The sequence below is a fragment of the Augochlora pura genome, chromosome 9, assembly GCF_028453695.1.
Source record: "Augochlora pura isolate Apur16 chromosome 9, APUR_v2.2.1, whole genome shotgun sequence".
NCBI lineage: Eukaryota > Metazoa > Arthropoda > Insecta > Hymenoptera > Halictidae > Augochlora > Augochlora pura.
This window is the reverse complement of record NC_135780.1, coordinates 7,194,540-7,215,335: the sequence shown is the minus strand read 5'-3', so window position 1 is coordinate 7,215,335 and position 20,796 is coordinate 7,194,540. Positions and strand designations below refer to the sequence as shown.

At 41.6% G+C, this 20,796-nt stretch overlaps 1 protein-coding gene across 2 annotated transcripts in view; it reads left to right on the top strand.

The window, feature by feature from the left end:
* Positions 1-11,575: 11,575 nt before the first annotated feature.
* LOC144475039 (uncharacterized) overlaps positions 11,576-20,796 on the top strand; it is a 367,552-nt gene continuing 358,331 nt past the window's right edge. For both annotated transcript variants that reach the window (XM_078190562.1, XM_078190561.1), the window contains exon 1: positions 11,576-11,914. In XM_078190562.1, the coding sequence (XP_078046688.1) occupies positions 11,854-11,914 (61 nt within the window). In that variant the 5' untranslated portion in view covers positions 11,576-11,853. The remainder of the gene's footprint in view (positions 11,915-20,796) is intronic.

Here is a 20,796-nt window from a genome sequence, read left to right as displayed (position 1 = left end):
TAAACGAATGCCTCGCATCGCGGAAATGATCGGACAGAGGGTGGTGGGTGCGGGCGGATGAGAGGCGCGATTTAAAATATTCGAATCATTTTTCTTCGTTCTTTAATTGTGCCGCCTCGATCATCGGCATACCGGAGTAGAGTAAAAACTGTTCGTTTTCGTTTTATTCTCTTCGTATTCCTTTTTTACTCGTCCGCCCTTTGCCGCGTTGCTCAGTGAACTTTAAACATCGATTTGATTGATTAGTTCAGTTTAAAAAGGCTCTCTCACATCGATGCGTTTATACGGTGTATTTCACAGCAAAAATTCGACTGGGTCCACTTGACCAAACGTCCACCCGTAATTATTCCTTTTTCGTAATTCGATGCACGGAAATGATTTATCGCCGTGAATGATTTATTGTACGCCGAGCCGCGCCGAGAAATAACGGCGGGACTAAAATATTCCGAATGGTTGGGCGACACTTGGCTGCTGTTAGCGTGAATTTTTAGCAGCTTCATGGTTATATTATGAGTTATTCGTAATTTACCGTCACTACGGAAAATGTTACCTCGCAGGGAGTAAAATAACGGAATTAATTTCCCAAAGTATTAATCAAATGAACGTGCTTCAAAAATACCTTTCGTCCGAGCGATCCCAGGAAAACGTTTTTAACTGAATATTTATCGGAACGAGAATCTATAAGCCTGCAATGCCATGGTTAAGAGCATGGTTAGATTGTTCGACATAATCGATATCGAAAATAAACGATGTGCAACCTAGTGAAGTTGATCGTTTTCTCTCTCTCTCTCTCTCTCTCTCTCTCTCTCTCTCTCTCTCTCTCTGTTGAACGCTAGGAACTGTGTAGTCAACTTCAAATAAGAAAGTATGAATAAGAATAGAGATGCACAGAAACGGCGCAGTGTCCACGTCCGGTACATTTATCCTATATCTTTATAAAATGGCATGGAGGTGGGATTTGCGTTTGCACGAAGACCCGGCGCCGAGTTATTTAACGTCGCCGAGCAACTAAAGCGAATAATTTTCTGCACGCTGTGCAATTGTAACAGGCGGACTTGATTCGTAGGCATCTCGGCCCGTCGAATATTTTCTGCAGTTACGCGAGAACTCGGCGTTTTGACGAACTTTGTTGTTACAGGCTGCGCCAAATCATACTGGCAATCCTATTTACGCCTGATTCATCCGTGCTGTCTATGACATGCTCGAATCGTTGGCCAACTCCCGCGATGTTTAAAGTTCCGGCGCGAAACTTTTGAAGCTACTTCGCCGCGTACCTTTGTTTGAACTGGGTTGATTTAATTTCCGTGGTAGCACGTCACGCGAGGTCGGTTACAATGGCGTAACTAGAAACTTGCAATGCCCGCTAACTTTTCTAACAGCGCTTTAATGTTGACGAAATTCCGTGTCACTTTGCGTCATCATTTTTCTTCATGCGCCGCCGCTTTTCTACACGGCCATAGCTGTACGCGTAATACACCTTTGAAAGTTCCCGGACCAGCCTAATAGCCTAACTCGAGTGCTCGGCCAATTACGTTCACTCTTCGTCGAGAATTCTACCGGTGCGCACAAAATTTCCTTGCAAATGAGAAACAGTTATCTAATGAAATAGAATAGGTTATCTACAAATATATTATAAATATATATTCATTATTCTGCTGGAGCATAGGAGTTCCAGATTCATTCTGGATGCCAGAATCGCGTAAACGTGTTTATAATGTAGTGCGAAAATGTGCTGTTGTTCGAATAGTTTATATTGTTTTCTGCATGAAATTTGCTAAAAATAATAACAGTGGAGGACAACCACAGAGAAAATCATGAAAGTATTGTACGATTGTTCAACATCACAGAAAAAGGACTAGTTGTACAACTACTAAATATCTTAATAAAGATATTTTCCAATAAGCTTGCCAACATTGGCATATGTCTGAAAATAACAGTTTTCTTTCGCCAGCAGATTCTCCTAGCAGAAACATTGAATATTGTGAACTGAATCGAGTAGACGATAACAACTAACTATAAGTCAGACTATATAAGCCTGATTCAGAATCCGAGCAATACGAGAAAAGAACTACGAGGTCAGTTTACCGGCTGATGCGCGAATTATGTACTAATTGAAAGTTGAACGAGTTTTCGGGAGAGGAAAATATCGGTCGAATGGCAAACGATCGCTAATACTTTGATATGCGCCGCGACGCCTCTCACTTTTAAATGCCAGCGAAACAGCAGCTCGTTGACAGACAATTTTAACGTCATCATTTCATCTGGCTGGCACAGTGTTGCTTAAAAATGGGGCCAGATGGAATCGTGAATGTGCGCCGGGAGCGCACGTGCACGGGCCGCTGTCGTGATCGCTGGCAACGAACATACGTCGCTGGATAATCGGGCGCAGGCCTCTGTCAGCATAGCAATCTCGGATTTTCTAAAGGCCACGAACATGATAACCTGACACGCAACAGGAAGGATACGTCGCGAGGATCAGGATAAGATAGGTGCGCACGAAACAGCTGTAATGCGGCCGGCTAGAAAAATAACCGGTTAAGGGAATATTAGAAAACACAATCTCACGAACCACGTTACAATTGTGTGTGGCCGCGCGGTGACGGAGATTAATTTGGCTGCGATGCTAATTCGAGGAGCTCGAGCGAACGCGCAAAGTAGAACTTCAATTATCTGAACCGGCTAAGCGATGCCACGTTTGGATAAACGAACGACCATCTCAGGCACGAGCACCGACCTTCGTTGAGCAATCTTCAGGTTGATATTGTCACAAACGCGTCCGGCGAATTTCGACGACGTTTATTTTTTCTTCGGTATGTTTTGTTCGGGTTGGATCGAAGATTAAATTTCTGTTAGGCTACGCATTTTATCATGGTTGTTGATTGTTTCGGGGTCGAAAACAGGTTGTCTACCATGCTAATTTCTCCGCCATTGTAGTACACTTGGATGGTAGACTGTGCAACGCCTCATATTTCGCGGCAATTTTAGCTGTTTCCTCAATGGCCACTGGACTGGCGATCTCGACAGGACTTGACAAGGATGCGAGACAATGATTACAGCATAAGCAGTAGTTTGCATGACACGACAAAATATCACCCATTTACTCCAGCGACCGCGTCACTTCACCGGATGTAAGAGTGTAAAATAGGAAATGACTTCCTACTCGAGCTGTGCGCATTTTTTCCCTGGACGCAATTGTTCCAGACGAAATAATTCTATTATTTTCGAGACAATGGTGTTGCGTGATTGTTTTTCAGCACTTTAGGTGTGGAAGCTGCGCCAGCACGCGGCGATAGATAGTGCTACCGGATTAAAATGATGTTTAGATTATGGCAGCGTATTTATTCATTTCAAAGAATATAACGCTCGAATTAATTTAGCTTTCGTAATATTATGGAAATATTCTCTCTAAGAATATATGTATAATAGAATATAGAATACTTTTTAGTTTGTTTATCCATTAGCTGCTGGTGTTGAATATTACTATTCCGAAAGCATGATCCGAGCAACGAGTGGCGTAATCGTATTGACGCGCAGACCCTTGCAAAATCGGAATCGATTTCACTCTAACTGCGAACGCAGCCCCGTAGATTCTGATTCGATTCTGAGATAAAAATCGGACCAGGGAGCTTGGCTTGCTACGATCGGAGAATTGATTATTTCAAGATCCATCAAATCGGTCAAATTATTTCACTTCGAATTTAAGGAGCAAGGATAGAGATTTTATCTGATGCACTATCTACGGCGAGCCAGAAAAAAGAAACAATCTGTCCGTTGAGCGTTAATTAGTTTATAAGTTATTTATAATTTAAATTTATAATTGGTATCTGATCAGAGAAAAATATTTTTCTCTCACTGGTGAAGTTCGTCGTCTGAGTGTAGTTTAACGCGGCGTTGTTGCACGGTTGTAATTAACAGGTGTTCACACTCGGCGCGGTTCTCATGATGCACATCATTATCTAGACTTCACAATTAGCATGGCGCATGATGCACAGAAACTGGCGCAGATGGATGTCCTTAGAGTGCTGCTCGCGAACACGCGATCTTTTCGAATGTTTGCACAGTCGTGGCTCGCACACACGCAAAACGGTCTTCAGGTGTCGTTCAACTGCGTTTTAACTATATTCACCGTCGACCTGCTCGCGTTCTGTAATTAAAAGCTTTCTTACATCAAAGGAAATTATTATTCGCCCGAATGTACCCAAGACGCGTTCGCGTGGTACATATGTATAAAAGACTTTGCCGGTGGAGTTCAACAGAACGTTTTCTGGCCTTCTGCGAATTTAAATTAACATTAAACGCGACCGTAAAACTATGCTAAAGCCTCGTAGCTTGACTACGGCTCTTTGTGCAAAATTCTGCGACGGTTGTAGGCAACAGCAGACAAATATTTCTATGACCAAAAATTATAATAAATTTTAAATAATCTGTCACCGAATCTTTAATTAATTAAAAGAATTCGCCAATTCTTCGAATCATTCATGAAACTGAAAACAAATGTTTATAACAATATTTATAACAAACGTTTGGGTAGCAAACGAATAGCCAATTCCGCACCGCTCTACGCTGGTTGGATTTTTAATCATTACAGACGTGTGAAAGCCGCGTGTAATTAATAAATAGAAATCCAATGTAATAATAGGGGCTCGGTGTCACTGTAAAATATTGTTCTCATAAATATGTAATAAATGGTAAGGTGTACGGGAATTTATGTTATCATGCAGCTTATATAGACCCTGTATTGATCGATTATGATTTGTATTTTTAGTAGTTTCCAGTAGTAACCCGATATATTTTCCGCGTTACGACACCAGTATTTTATTACTGTTCCCGCAATATTGGTTCGTGCTCTGTTTTGCGATGTCGAAGGTTTTCCACTGACCAATAGTAATTTTGCTTAGATTGCATTCTCTGGTTCCTATCTCCGACTTTATGCCCGGTATTAATCGTACACAAATTATTCTCTAACTCGTATCTTAGGACAAACGCCTGATAAAGGATTTCGCAAACATTATTTTCTATGCGTTTCTAATCTAAAACACTCCACGTGGTTACACACACGTTTAGAAACTAAATTACAATTTTCTAACTCTAAAACGGTGCGAACAGTTTTTGCTTTACACAAAGATCCACAGGTAATACCAAAATTTTTAAAAATGCGAGCTTTTAAAACAGCGGCGGAACAGAAGCACGACTAATTATGTAATAAAAAAATAAAATGATAACGAACATTATATAAGCCGTCTCTGCCGTGCACACAAAGCCGTCGGTAATTCAAAAAAACACCGTGCATGCACGTAATGATCGAAGTTGCAGCTCCGTGCGTCAATTCGAGCGAAAGTCCAGATATCAAGCACAAAAGTTACCGAGTCGATGACCCGTCGTGCACACCTCATACATCGAATTACTTCGGACACCCATTAAGTACCGGCGAATTACATTTAACATGAACGTTTACGATGGCTTTACGGTTAAACGTATTAGCTCGCCAAAACAGTTAACAACATGATCCAGTGACACCCGTGAATCGATAATACCGCAAGTTTCGTGCGCGTCCCATTTTATGGTGGACGCGGGATCGGTTTGTTCGGCGCTTTGTAAAATGAACCGGCGGATAATTGGCCGGCCTTGAAAATCACCAGAGATCCGCGCGACTATGTGCTCTGGGGGAGGATCGTGGTTTTCGGGGTCTGCCCGGTTCTTTCGTTCGGTGACAAAGACGCGGCTTGAATCGTCAACGGGGCAACGGGGCAACGGGGAAACGGGGAAACGGGGAAACGGGGAAACGGGGAAACGGGGAAGCGGGAAGCGGCAACGAAGAACCGAAGGAGTCACTGAATATTTTAAGCGCCATGAAAGTTCGGAACAACCGCTTCCGAAGGGGAAACTTTCATGGAAGTGCACAACAACTGGAAGTTCATTACTGAACTCGCGACACGAGGCCTCTGATTTGTTTCAGAAATATCGACACTACGTGTTTGCTAACGAACCCCGTCGAACAATGAGCTGATTTCGTTGGTGGCTATTGTGACTATAATTTCGCTAAAATACACGCCATTGTTTCGAGCATCGTTGAAATATCGATGCCTCCGGGGGAAATGAAGGGAGAAACAGGCTTCCGCGACAATTGGTTTCAGTATCAGTACGATGACTACCGCTGATCTTCCACGTCTGTGGTGATTGTTTTGCCTTCGAGGCGTCTTTCCATCTGCACAAAAATCGAGTTTAGTTTACGAAGACACCTCAATCGTAGATCGGTTAGTTTTATCTTGCAGGAATATTAATGAGAGCTGATAAGCGGAGATTACTGTATAATCTTCATTACAGAAAGAAATCGATGCTAGAAATCGATATTCCAAAAACTGTATCCAATATATAATTGCTTGCAATATTCCTTAAAATTCGAAAGTTTATATAATTCAGTTCTGGTAATCTTTCTTAGCTTCCTTCTAAAAAAGCCACTCCAATCGTTTCTAATTTCAAGCAACAATGTTCCAAAGACTATTTTATGCAAACGAAAATGAAGAGAAGATCCTTTGTATTAAAAATAAGCTTAGCGTATGAACTGCAGCTCATAAACACAGAGATTCACGGTCGAGTTACGAGAACGATAATAATTCATCAGCAATTATTTGGTTCGTCGCAAAAGGTCTTTTATGTTCAACAGGGGTTAGATCGTTGTAGTAAGGGAAGCAAAATTAATTAGTTACTCAAGGTCATATCCGTGATTATGAGCTACGTCAGACATGACCTACCCTCATGGAACACGGGCTCACCCCTCTATTGGACAGAAATGGGGTCGTGAGAGTTTTGAAGAATGGGGCAGGGGCAAAATGGTGGTGGATGGAAAGGATATTGTGGTCAAAGCCCTCGCTCTTCTGGCCTAGAGTGGTCAGTTAATTTCCTACCGATTGTAAGAATTATTACGCACAAAGGGGCTCATAATCTGGCGTAAGCAGAATATGGAACAAAGGTATTTTTACCGAATGAAATATACCTATCGGGTCTGGAAAAAGTATGGGGTTCAAACGCGTGATCAATGAAAGTGGATATTCTTCTGTGGCGACATAATAAAATTCACGCACGAAACCCTCCAAAAGTATTAGAACACTCGTAGAAAATTAAATGAAGCGGGACGTCGTCGTTATGGAGAAGATTTGCAACCGTATAGTGCATTTTATGAATTTCCTTCTTTCTTTCTCTTCATCTTAATCTTTCGTCTGCTACCGAATAATCAGATTGTTTGTTCCCTTCGTTATTGTTACTCGTTGAATCGTCGAGCAATTCTTTCCGCCGACTTAGCGATTACGCGATTCCAAAATTTTAATCGGCTTTTGCTAGTCGAGCACTTTGGTCATTAACTCCGTGCAGAACAATCACGCTAAAGCGTAAAATATTGCCGACAAAGGGGGAAAATGGAGTTCATACCTCGAGGAGTTAATGTAATACAGACGAATGCGTTTATTTATCGACTTCCGCATTCCGTATGAAAAGCTCTACCGTTACGGCCGACACTATTGTGCTCCGTTCCGAGCCAATGCCTCATGATAAGACTTTACTAACAAAGATCAACGGACACCCAGGCGAAAGTAAAATATCGGGCATACCGATCGTCTCCGCCGTCTTTCGACCATTTGTAACCTTTATCGTAGATCAATTCACTCCTGTGAATATCATTCCCGACGGTACGAGGCCGGGCCGTCGGGACGGCAAATAAATGTACCTTAACGTACAGCGAGCCAAGTATCAGTCAAAGTTTAACTGTCAAGGAGAAGGGAACGGTGGATTTTAATAACGGACGCTCCAATACGGAACGTTTAGTGTGTTTTCGATTCGCGTTTTTAGAAGCCGTGCAAATCAATTTAGAATTCCTGGTCCAATGTTATCCTCTTCACATTTTACTGTTTAGATTCATGGAAGCACAAGTCCCTGTTTTATAAATCTAATTTTGACAAATATAGATCCAGCCATCTATGTCGACGTCTCCGAATGCAACAATGTGGCTATCGTGAATAAAACTTGTAAAAACGTTGGACCGAAATGTCGAGAAAAAGGAATACATTCGGATGTGACCAAAAAATTTTGCTTGTATTTGATTCTACCATGGATTGGAAAATGAAAGCCACTTCCTCGTAACGACACCTTCAAACTGGTTGTACTTTGATTTAGATTAGGGGAGATTTTCTTTAATTTTGATTCGCGGTTTAATAATAATTTATACCGTACAGATAAGAATGCGGGATGACGATGATGGAACGATGGCATTCGCGCGATGCGGCGAATGTTCGATGACATCGATTAGGCGCGTCATAAAGTAGAAAGAATTCGGCGTTGGGCATAAAAGAAGCGGATCGTTCTGACGAAAGATAAAATAAGCAAGAAAACGCGAACGAACCCACGAGAAGCAGTAAAGAGCTGTCAGCGTCAGGATTTGCGTAGGAAATACCTGCGGCATTGAACGAGAATGACAAATTCGTCAATACCGTTCTTGCGTCGACAATCGTGTTCTCAAAATTCTTTATTTTTAAGTATTCCGCTTTTCATTCGTAGCGGGATGCTCTTGAAAGCCTGTCACCGAAGGGTATCCTGAAATTTAAGCGAATTTGTCGTCGGCCGCGTATGTGCGTCCTGTACAATCATTTTTGCATTAAATTTCCACGTCCCATAGAAATTGCAATGATTGTCCCAAGCATTCGAAACTCCATAAGAGCAATTGAATGAAACTCACCTATTATGCTTCGACGCCGAGTACCGTGGATGTGGTTGGCTGAAAAAATCCAAAAAAGTCCCAACGAACCATTAAATACATACACGGAGGCGCGTACAGTACCGTACATAATTATCCCGGCAGTACGGATTTCACGTTTGGGCTCCGCTTCGGCAATACGGCTGGAAAAATCCCGTTATCGTTGACACAAATCATTTTATCGGGAGTCTTGATCGTTGGTGGCTGTTAAACGGTATCAAGTTTTTACGTGTCGGATCGAATAATGCGGAAATTCCGACAACGAATGGAACAGGTCAAGAATTTTTCGGTCGCGCGTTACGATGTACAGCGATAAAATGGAAGCGCGTTCTACTGCAAGAATGGTTTTACTGCTGTTTATTAAACAGTGAAAATACGATGCTTTGTGCTCGGCAATACTGGAAATCGCAGCGTACGCTTTAATTTAATTCGTTTTTTTTAAATAATAGAGGGTAATCGAATCGCGCATCGAGTGTCTGGTATTTTTGCGGAGAACTGTACACCGCGCGTCGGTCTAGTGTCGAGCTTATCATGTGAAATAATTTTGTTTTTCGAATGTAACATTCCGGTGTTCGGAACTTTTGAAGTCGTTCGAATAATTATGAGGGGTGGCGTGTACGCGCGGCCGATTCAAACGCGGAATTCCCTGTTTTTATCTGTTCGAAATGGCGGACACGCGCGAGGTAAAATCGGGTGCGATATTAAAGCCCCCTCTAACAACGAAAGAGTACTAGAACAAAGTGTGACAGTTAAACAACCAAACCGTAAAAATACTTCACAGTTAACGGCCCGGAGAGTGCGAAATATTTATCTTGTTTGCGTACTTCATAAAGACTCTCGTGCATTTCCGTTCCCTCTAGATCTATTTAAAAATCGTATCGCACAATCACCGATTACGTCCAGGATAAAAATACCGGCGTATATTTTGTAGCGAGCATCAATTTAGCCGATCCGGAAGAGTCATTCGATCGAATTGTAATACTCGATTTCTGCAGCTTGTCTGATCATTCCAAGATCGATTAAATTGCTATGTGGTTTTTTATCTCCGTAACGAAGGGCGGTTTTATAGAATTAATCAATTTACTTATTTAGTCATTTCTGTTGGTACAATCTCGACTTCCTCAACTGCTAAATGATACGCTGTCTTCCACCACGAAAATCGCAGTTTCTCACGAATTTCGACCGAAAGCATGTAATTTTTACATGATCGAGTGACGACTGTAGCTTAACTATGCGTCAACCGTTCTCAATGAAAGTTTCAGCATGTAAATAAGTTATCGTGATATAGAAAATGCATTTTTGAAAACCGACGGCAATTTTTAAAATGCGATTTTTTAGTCCGAATTAAAAAAAAGTTATTCCGCGTTAAAAGGTGTACGAATACTTTGCACACCGACCGTATATATTTCGTCATTTCCTGTGCAAAGCAAATTGGAAATCCCGCACTATATTCGTAACGGGTAAGATCCCCTCTGTGCGATCGTGAGCGCTTTCAAATCCGTTTCATTGACGGAAAAAGATATTGTAGCAATAGCAATTTTCAAGCCGGATCACATTTCGCTTAAAAAAAGCTGGTAACATGTTTCGTAGAATTTTACGTTTGTAATCCTAATTTCGTTCGGGATACGAATTTTCGATTATCAAGAATTTAATAATATTAGAAAAATTGATGAAAATAATTCATTAAGCATCTTTTATCACTTTTTTTCGTCGCGGTAGCATTTTATTTGATTTTTCAGCGAGAACGTTAAGGTTGCGAAGTAATATTAAGCAAATGAAGTTTCATAATCTCAGTAATATACTAGAAGAAGATATTTTAATTATTGTAGAAACGACATAATTGTTGGACTTTAAGAGATTCAAATTACCAATTGCAAATGAATATACCTTTCTCTATAGCGACACAACGAAGGTTCATTTAAATGTTCAAACATTCGTACTAAGCCTCGGTAAATAATTACCAGAGTAAACGAAAATAAAACAACCCAAGCAATCCGTTTCCGCGTTAACAAATCATCAAACAAAGCTCTTCCACCAACGAGACAAACTTCCAATCAGTCGAAAAAAGAAAAACAAGCAAACGCTGGAAACTCTCAAACTTCCGAAAAAATCATCCACCAACCAAACTGTCGTCGCCACTTACCAAGCCGCACGAATCCTCTCAACGGTCACCAATGCAAACAATCACCTTCCATTATTACCCGAGTGTCAGTCGCGGAACGGCACCCCTCGAAACCCACCCCGCCCGCAGACACAGAGACCCGTACCCCCACAAGCGCAGAGATCGAAAGGGTTGAACCCGTCCAAGTGAAGTGAAACGTAGAAGGAGATTCGCGGTGCGCGCGATAATCTAACAAGCGCGATAAATTGACACATTGGAGTAAGTGGGTACCGGTAGGTAGTACGACCAGGTGGGTGGGGGACTTATGACATCAGCCGGGCGCATCGGCGGTGCTCGATAAGGTCGGTTAAAAAAAAAGACAAGATAGGAAGAAAGATAGAGAAAAAAAAGGGAGCCACGGAAGGGTGGAGAAGGTGGAAGGAGGGTGATGTTGAGGGGGGGGGGGGGGGGCGGAGGAGACACCGGGGGGGCCCGGGGAAACGGGAAAGAAAAAGGGGGGGGAGGTGCTCTTCCTCCTCCTCCTCCTCCTCCTGCTGCTGCCCTCGTTGTGGAGGGGAGCCCTCGGTATATGGAGTGCATGTACGGCGGCGCTGTTCAGGGGCTCGGGGGGCGGCAGGTGGAAGAGGGGCAGGGGGAGGGGTGGTGGTGGGCCGACGGATACGAACTCGGATAGCGAATAGTGGCTCAGTTTGCTTTCGTTCGTCCTTGCGGAAGGTGCACCAGCACGCATCGCCGCGTGGTCTCGACGCACGTTGCGAGACCTGCCGTTGCCGTTGTCATTGTCGTTATCATCGTCACCGTTGCCCAGATTCTCCCGGGTCACTCGGTCCCGGTCCAGTCAGCGTTTGAGCGTCGAACGTGACACTCAGTGGATTAACCGTGTGCCCCGTCACGGTGCGTGAATGTGGTCGTGATACTCGAAAGTTAGTGATAAGGAGGTATACTCTAACAGCGGTCGTCACGATTCAGTGTCCAGTGCCACTGCAGGATGGGTACCATGGTACGATGTTGGCTACTGTGCAGCCTCCTCCTACTGGGATACGTTCAAGGTTCGTGTCATCTGGTTTCTTAACTTGTTACTGGCTGTTTTGTCGGCTGGAACGCGAGGCGGTCGTCATCCCCTCGTGTAACGGTATTCGAAGAGTTTCTCTTTTTAACGTGCGGTGAGGGTTCGAAGACATGTGTTCGAGGTGCATTGTTTAAACTGTGGAATATGCTCCGATGATTAGCAACGTTTTACGAGGTTCCTCGTGTGTTTGCTACACTCAGGCGAGACGTAGTCTGTTTGGTGCGGACGCTGGTGCGCCTCGAGGGTGATTTCGGGGATGTTTTGATTCAACTCCTTTCGAAGATTTCAGTGTAATTTCTTATAAGTCGATGCTGTTCTCTTTCTTCGTAATTCAATTCTTCGGATGTCGATATTTGCAAATTAGAATTAATGTAAACGTGCAATAATTATAAATCTTCTTTGTTGTGTAAGAATTTGTTAACACAGTGGTGCTAGTTAACGCGTGAGTGAAATCATATCGCAAGATGCTAAACCTTTTGTTAGGTACAGTTTTAATTGCACGGGTGTTTTATATGGATGAAGCCATGTGCCGATGAGTTCCGTTTATCGGTTGACAAAAAGGCTGAGCAGAACAAAGTAATAAATAAAATAGCAAATTTTGTTTTGACCGGTTAATTTCACGTTTTCATATCAGCTAATAAAGATTATGTTTACTATATCTGTCCAGTTCCTAGGATGTAGGCCGCCTCGTTTAGTGCTAGTACCTATTTCTAGTTACGCTTCTAACCTATTCATTTTATAAATAGCAAAACTGTGTTCTTTTTCCATCGGAATGACAGGTTTCCTAAGATACTTGTGAACTGTTCTCCTGGATCTGTTCTTTAATGAAGGTTAAATATATACTTTTGCCATTACAGCAGAGAAATTTGTACTCTGGAAGTGACCTAGTTTTGCGTTAATACCTAATTTCTAGCAACTTGTTCAGGCCCTACCATTCAATGAGTAGGAAAACTGTGTTCTCTGTTATCAAACTAATAAGAGTCTCGATATTCTTGTAACCTGATCTTCTGAAAGTGTTTTCTAATGATGATTAAATATACAGCACGCTTCACCTTAAAGGTTGCCGTTTAAGTATCTTTGCAGTTACGATGGTGAACAAATATTATGAATAACGATCTAGAAATGACTTTGATATGTAACTTTAATTTTGAGAGTTAACAAAAATATAAATCTATTTTTATTGCTTAATGAAAACGTCAGATCTACAGTACGAAAGTATATTTATTATTATTATTATTATTATTATTATTATTATTATTATTATTGCTGCTAAAAGTACGTGTATAATTTCCATAGAGATATTTGGATAATTCATTCTAGCTGACTCATTCTATGTTTCTTTCTACTATAAGAGAGAAAAATCATTAAATTCAGTTTTGTTCTCATTTCTCACAATTATTCTAGAATTTATTATTGTTGTTGAATTATTCGGCAACTCTTTCATCATGAAAATAGTGAAACGTGTTTTCCAAGATTTTTACGACTCGTTTTTCCGTAACTGTCCGCTTGTCCTTCGATTTCGAACTTGACCCGTGGCTAATCCGGCAATAGTTTTTCTTTGGCCGAAAGCCGCGCCAAGCAACGAACGCTCTCGTTATTTTTATTCGTCGCAGTGTCACGTTCTTATCGCGTCGAGGAGGGGCGAGGAGAAGTAACAGGCATGTGGCGGGAACTATTTGAACTTTTAGAATGTAGGGTAATGTTTTCGGAGCGAGGAGCGGAGCGCGGTGAGCTCCCGCGACGCGCGAACTCGGCTCCTTCTTTTTTTTTTTTTTTTAGAAAAGTCCCCGCGAACGTATGTCCCACGTGCGTTATCTCGCCGGGAATTCGGCAACGTGTGCGGAAAGAACAGCGTCGTTTGTTCTTCGACAAGCGTTTGAAAATGTGTGCGCACCACCCCGGATTCGCGCCGCGGAAACACTCGAGAGATGCTGCAGATTGCTCATCGCGCATCCGCCAACTCTTGCGCGACTAATGTGTTCGGAATTCCTCTCTATTTTGCGATAGTGCCGGCGTGGCACACTTCCCCGCATCTTCTTCGATCATTGCCGTTCCTATTGCAACGACAATCGACTCATTGCCTGCGGTTTGATTTTTTACCTCGTCATTTTCCCGGGTTCTCGATTTTGTTCGCTGTTCACCAAAATACGCGTCCGATATCGCAAAATTATCCGCGAACGTTAGCCATCGATTTCGTCGGCGACCAACGGCACCAAACCGAATTTGACCTTACAAGCACCTATATCGTGTATCACTGAATTCGCAAGAAAAAGCTCGGACGCTACGAGCTCGTTCGTTTCGCCGTATATGCAAGATTAACGCGAGAAATTACAAAAAAGCGGTACGAGTCGATATCGATTGCGAAACTCCGTGGAAAATCCTATTTCGCACTTATTAACTCCCGACTCTTATTCGCTCGTGCGTTGAAATAGTCGATCGAAGCCATTGGTGGCTGTACGCGAGGGGATTCGCATTCGAAAAAAAATATCATTGTTGAGGAAGAAGAAAGGAAAAGAGAAGGAGCAAGCATGGAAACCGTTCTTTTCATTAAGTCAAGTTTTGCGCCCCCTCTCCGCTTCGAATGGGGAGGGGGAGAGAGAGAGAGAGAGAGAGAGAGAGAGCGCTCCGCGGAAAGAAAAAAGGAAAACAGAAGAAAATCATAAAACCGCTCCTTTTTTCAGAGGGGGGAATGATAATCAAAGCGCGGGATTTCTAGTTAACTCTCACTTTAGTTATTCAAAGCTCCCGGTTGCCTATAGTTAACCTTATCGTTGAACGGGCGCTAGCCGCGCTAAAGTACACTGTACGTATTTTTTCTTAGGATCGTTTCCCTTTATGCGAGGGTTTCCATTCACCGGCGGATCACGTGCTAAACGACACGGCGCATGAGGGTTCGTGCACACCGAAACACCGGCTGCTCGGAAACGATCCTCTTTAAGCGGAAGTGCACGTATTTAAATCGTGGGGTTCAATTGTTGGAGTCCGATGCGTTGACACGTGTTTCCTTCTCTGTTATTATCCTTTCGTTGGCTGGCATTATGCGCTGAATCGGCTCGCCGATGCTTCCATTCCTTTTTTCTTCAACAGCGTTCATTTATTGGCTTGGTCACAAAGGTGTTGAAGTTTTCAGAAAACATATTTGCGAGTGCCGTATAACGTTGTACGTCGATTCCAAAATTCGTCAAAACACGAAATGTTTTCATCTTTTCGCGATTTGTGTGCTCGTCAACGATGGCTAACTGTAGTAGCCGACCAGACAATACCTACAAAAATTGAAAAAATCACAATTGATCGGAAGGATAACAAAAATTGAAAAACGATGTTTTTTAATTTTTTTTTCATCAGAGTGTCGATCGAAAATTTAAACAATGGGTTTTGTGTTGGTTATTTACATGCACGATCAAAATTCTATGGGAACAGTTTAACGCAGAATCAAGCTACAGTTTTTCATTGGCTAAAAATCATAACAAATTATGGTGAAATTCTCAGCACGCATATAAGTTACGGAGTCTGAAATAGAAACTTGAAAAATATACGTAACTGCTTTAGTTTCATTGTCATTTCGTTTATTTTCAGTTTTCGCTAGACTTGGATATTTTTTGCCAAAATAATAGAATAAACGTTGAAAAGTGTAATCGAATGCAACGAAGTTGTCTTTGAAATTTCTCCGCTTTTCTTAAGATACTAAACCGTGAGTCTTTTAAAGTCCATGCATAATTCCGTATCTTGCTCAAACGAGGCGGCAACTAAGACCGAAGAAGTGACAACTCACGTCAAAAGACGTGAAGAATAGGTGAAAGTAAGAAAATATACGTTCGTGTGTTGCAAAGTGGATTGTCAACTGGCTGACAAACGATAACGATCGCGTGAAGGAACGAAGATCTCTGCTCCGGTGACTAGCAATTCGATACGTCTATTTTTTAGAAAAGCACATATTCGACAGAGTAATAATCGATAGAGAATCTGGCACAATTTCAGGATCGGCGCATGAATAATGCATAAGCGGATATTTTGATGCGTCGTAGTACTTATGTGAGCACGTTATCGCGTCGCTGATTATTATTTATGTAGGAAACGAAAACAAGTTAGTAAAATGTTGTTATAACATATGTACGTTCGCGGGGTAGCGTACGGTAACATGGGAAGCATTAACTGTATTATACGAATAGCGATACAACATTTCGATATTGTGTCTAAACAGTAGAAGTTTATGTATTTTACCGTATGCAAATGTACGGGCTTTCCAGTTTCATCCTTTATCTGGGAGAACGCGTATGATGGAATCGATAAATTCCTCTTTACATTCCTCCTCGGCAATTGATCCACAAACATATCGCACGAAAAACGTAGCAAATATATTCTAGCATAACGGACATATGGAACAATTGCTATCCGAAACGAGTAAATATTACCGCATTGATTCGACGCTTCAAGTTTTATTAAAGCGATTAAATTATTTATTTTAGGGGCACGCGTTACTCCTGTAAATTCCGATTTCGCTTAAAATATTCGATGGAATAAATACTGATTGTATATTACAATATGTGATCTCACAGACATCCAACACAGTTCATCGTTGCAATTTTTAACCATTAATTCCCTCGGTAAACGTTTATTACATTTTAAATCGCATTTTCGTCCACCGTTTCTATAAAGTACCAACTTAAATGTTCGCTTTTGATTGCGGATCTTTGTGTATTCATGATCTATATGGAGAACTTTAAAGCACGATACTACATGCAGGGTGGCTATCGTTAAGTATCCCTTAAAATTTGATATTTCGCTCGCGCGGACAAAAAAGGCAATCAAGTGGTTTCTCTTAGGAGTAGATCGTTAACAATGTCTCGCTAACGGGCGAGAAACTCTTCGTTCGGTTCAACTGCATTCCACGTAACCGGCGCGATCGTAACGGTGCATAAAGCTGGAACGAATTTTCGTCTCGGTACACTGTCCTCCGGGGATTTTCCTTTGGCGCGAACGCGTCGGTTGATTTTTAACGCGGCCATTTGTTCGAAATCGAAGTAGGTTCCGGCAGCATTTAAAAAAAAAAAAAGAAAATGAAAGTATTATCACGGCCACAGCGGGACGTGTGTCCGCGCGAACGAGCGATCCGACAAAACGAGACGGTTAAATGATTTCCAGCGTGTGGCACTGGAAGACACGACTGGATATTGATACGGGGAAATGATTGCGGAATTGACACGGTGGGATGGAAAACAACCGACGTGCTAAAGCGAATTCGTGTCCCTTTGTGCAACGGGGTGCTATCGTAATTTTCGCATTTATCATCGGCGCATAACGCCTGTACGAGAACTACGCGACGAGGTGTCACCGCGATCTAATCAGTTTCTTCTGTAATGGAACTTCTTTTTATGCAGATTTGCTGCACGGGAGATATTTATTGCTTTGTTTAAGCATTCACACGCGAGACCGCGAATGTTATCAACATTCTACAAGTTTTAAGAATCGTTAAAATTCTGCAGTCTAACTACAGATTAACGATTGTATTTTAGAATACAATATTTCTTGGAATAAGAACAGTTATTAGACTCGTTAATACATTGAGACCTTTCGGGTGTACATAATGTAAACAATTAAGAAGTGCTTGTTTTAAAGTGTTTGATTTTCCGCAACAATGAGCTGTAATTGAAAAATAAAAGCAACGTGAAACGGATACGGAAGCGTCTGAAATTTTATATTCCTACTTGCTCCGGTTATAGCAATGTTACCTCTTTTTACCGGGTAATAGCAAACAAGTAATCTGGTGGCTTACTGTTGCTAGTTACTGTTCCAACGCAAAGCTTACTTAAGGAGCCAGCAATTTTCTGAATGTCCAATCCAACGATTTTCAAACGCAACCGCGTTTACGTGGGGGGAAAAAAGGACACGGAATATCGAAAAAAGTTGGGCGAAGAAGAGAGTGGCTGGCAAAGTGTCTAGGCAGATAAGGAACTTAACTCCTTGCCGTACTTTTTTCCTCTTAGTTACAATTATTAGAAGTTTTTCGATTGTAATAATTTCTAAGAATAAAAAAGACGATTTATATTTATTGTCTGCCTGCATTTAGTTAAACGCTTAGATATAAATAGAATAGAAGTTTTCGGGAAAATCTGAATATATAAGGAGACAGGATAAGTTCACTTGTGTCAGTTTTGTAGACTGTTGACGATGAAAAAAATAATGTCAGTTTGAGATATCTAGTGTTATTTTATTATCGCAAAGGCAAAAAGTGCCAGACGAACGAGAAATAAGATATGCGGTGTTTACGCAGAAGATGCTCCAGCCGAAAGAATTGCGCACGAGTGGTTCGCTAAGTTTAGAGTTGGAGATTTCAGCCTTAAAGGCGGGGAATGCTCGGGAAAAGCAGCCACTAGTGATGGAAAATCGACACGAACTTTCCGGATAACACAACACAATAGTCGGTTACTTGGGGATTACTGCAAAGATTCAGGAATTTTGAAATTCTTCCCAATTGCCCTCCATCTTGTAAACAACAACAGACTATTTGGGATGAAGAGATACAATTATTGGAGCCTCGCGGCTCACTTTTATGGTTATCGATTGTCAAGGACTACTAAAAGTATTCGGACATAGAAGTCAAAGTGTTATACCAGCGTCCAAATACTTTTGCGAGAACTGAATGCAGAGGGACGACAACTTGCTAGAATTTCCCGTTTTACACTGAAATTAATATCCAAGGACATGGATATTCCGCTGGAATAACGTTTGGCAAAGGACAAAACGAATTGTTCAGCGAAATAGTAACTGCTGATGAATAAATTCCGTAATTATTACAAACTTAGCAGGAAAATTTGGCAACGGTACAAGCATAGGTAGCTTCCATACCCTCGTTAGTTTTAGTACATCCTGTTATTGCTAACAAGTTCGTTGTTTCGTTAAGTTACTGCCTCTATCGTTTCGCGTAATTTCTCTGCGCTCTAGCGCTATATAAAAAAGCTAAGAGCTAACTATCGCTTAACAAAGGCTGTACATGCACGTTTTTGCTAGAGTCTTTTCAGCGTCGTCGGGGTAAGTGGAACAAAAGTAAACAAGTTTCTACGTTGTGGTTTTTCAATGAATTTGCTTCCAATCGCGGCAAATTTTTAACGACCCGTAATCATTTTTCTCCAATTGTTCCTCAGCTTGTAAACGAAAATGGACAATTTGGGAAGAGAAGATACGATTATCTTCTATAATTTTAGGTTTTTATTCGGTCCGCGCAATACAACTATTTGTAAACGTTGCTCTCCTGAGAACAGCTCGTTTTATTATTAGAACATAAGCGAAAAAAGGTATTGAAATTTGTCTGAGATGTAACAGTTTGGCCGCAATGGCTTCTCTCTCTCTCTCTCTCTCTCTCTCTCTCTCTCTCTGCGAGAATATGGTTGCAGTGAAAAATGTGAACACGTGTAGCCGAATTGGTGAGTGCCAGCTCTCGCAGTCTCCAGACTCCACCGAATATATATAACTTCCGATGGTATCAGGCAAAGTGGTTATGATATCTCGGTGGCGATTACATCAGAGAAAAATTACTCGAGTCCCAGGAAGTGGATTAAGATCTCAGACAGTCGGTCTATGCTTGTCCTACGAACGCAATCGAGAAACAAGAAGGTGCAAGTACGTAATGACCTCGGAACGTTTTATCTAAATTTCCGGGCGCGAGAATGCGCATCCGTGGAGCCATTTCTGAAAGTAGAAAGTCTTGTATAATAGAGACATCGTGGTGGAAAATTAATTACTGGATCTGCATTTTTCGGAAATTTCAATATAGAAACGTGAACGTAGAGGAGACGGGACTATTTTTATATTGTGCAGCTTTCTAAAATCTGCTGAATTATTACCGAAACAATAAAGAATGAACGTGAAGAAACGACATTTTTGACTGTTCCGTATTTAAATATCCTGTCGCAGAACTGAACGCATGGCAGAAATTAAAAATAGAGCGTATTACTTGCCAGCACGTAATTGTAGAGTCTCGTTGACGAAATTATATTAATATCGGATAGTTCGCAGCTCGGAAACCTTTTAAAGAGAACCATATCTCTGTAGCGCTCTCTCTCTCTCTCTCTCTCTCTCTCTCCCCCTGCCTCTATCTCGTCCTAGAAACACGAAACGGTAAAGGACGTAGTGAACGAAATTAAATAACATTTCTTTCGTTTATACGTGAGTGTATTTCACGTAACGGGAGAAAAAAAGGATTCGTGCAAGTTTAAATTAAAGTCCCGCTAGCGGCCGTAAATAGGAAATTTGGGTCACACTAAATTTTTCCGGGAGAGATCGTTGAAAATTTGCGTTCGCATGAGCAAGGGATGCCGGTAACGAACCGAGACGGCTTGTTTTAATAGAATGTAATGCCTCGGAACAATTCGGATAGCCGCCGTAAGAAAAGAAACTTGGCAGCTGGACAAGGAAGGATTTTGGTCATACGGCCGCGTAGTTATGGTCAACGTAATTCGTTGTAATACTGTCGCGCAGGAAGTCTGCATTATCAGCATTTTCTTCCCTCTGCTAATTCCAATTTAAAAGCAGCTAATTCTACAAGCTTATCTACAGCTTATCAAATCTAATCTATATCTAATCTACAGATAACGTATCTAATCTACAGCTTAGCAAATTGCTAGCACCGTCTCTGTAGCAGGTGTCATAGTTAAATACGAAAAGTTATACGCAATACGCAATAGAGTTTGGATGATGTTTCTTTTCTTGGTTCAGAGAGTTGATTTTTTTCTTCAGAATAATGGTCAATTAAATTACCTGTTGCTTAGTTTTTGGAGCAGCATTTAAACGGCTTAAAATGAATTCAACGCCAGTTTGGAATAGTAAGACGAAACTACGTGCTCCGAAAGCATTTGTCGCTTACGT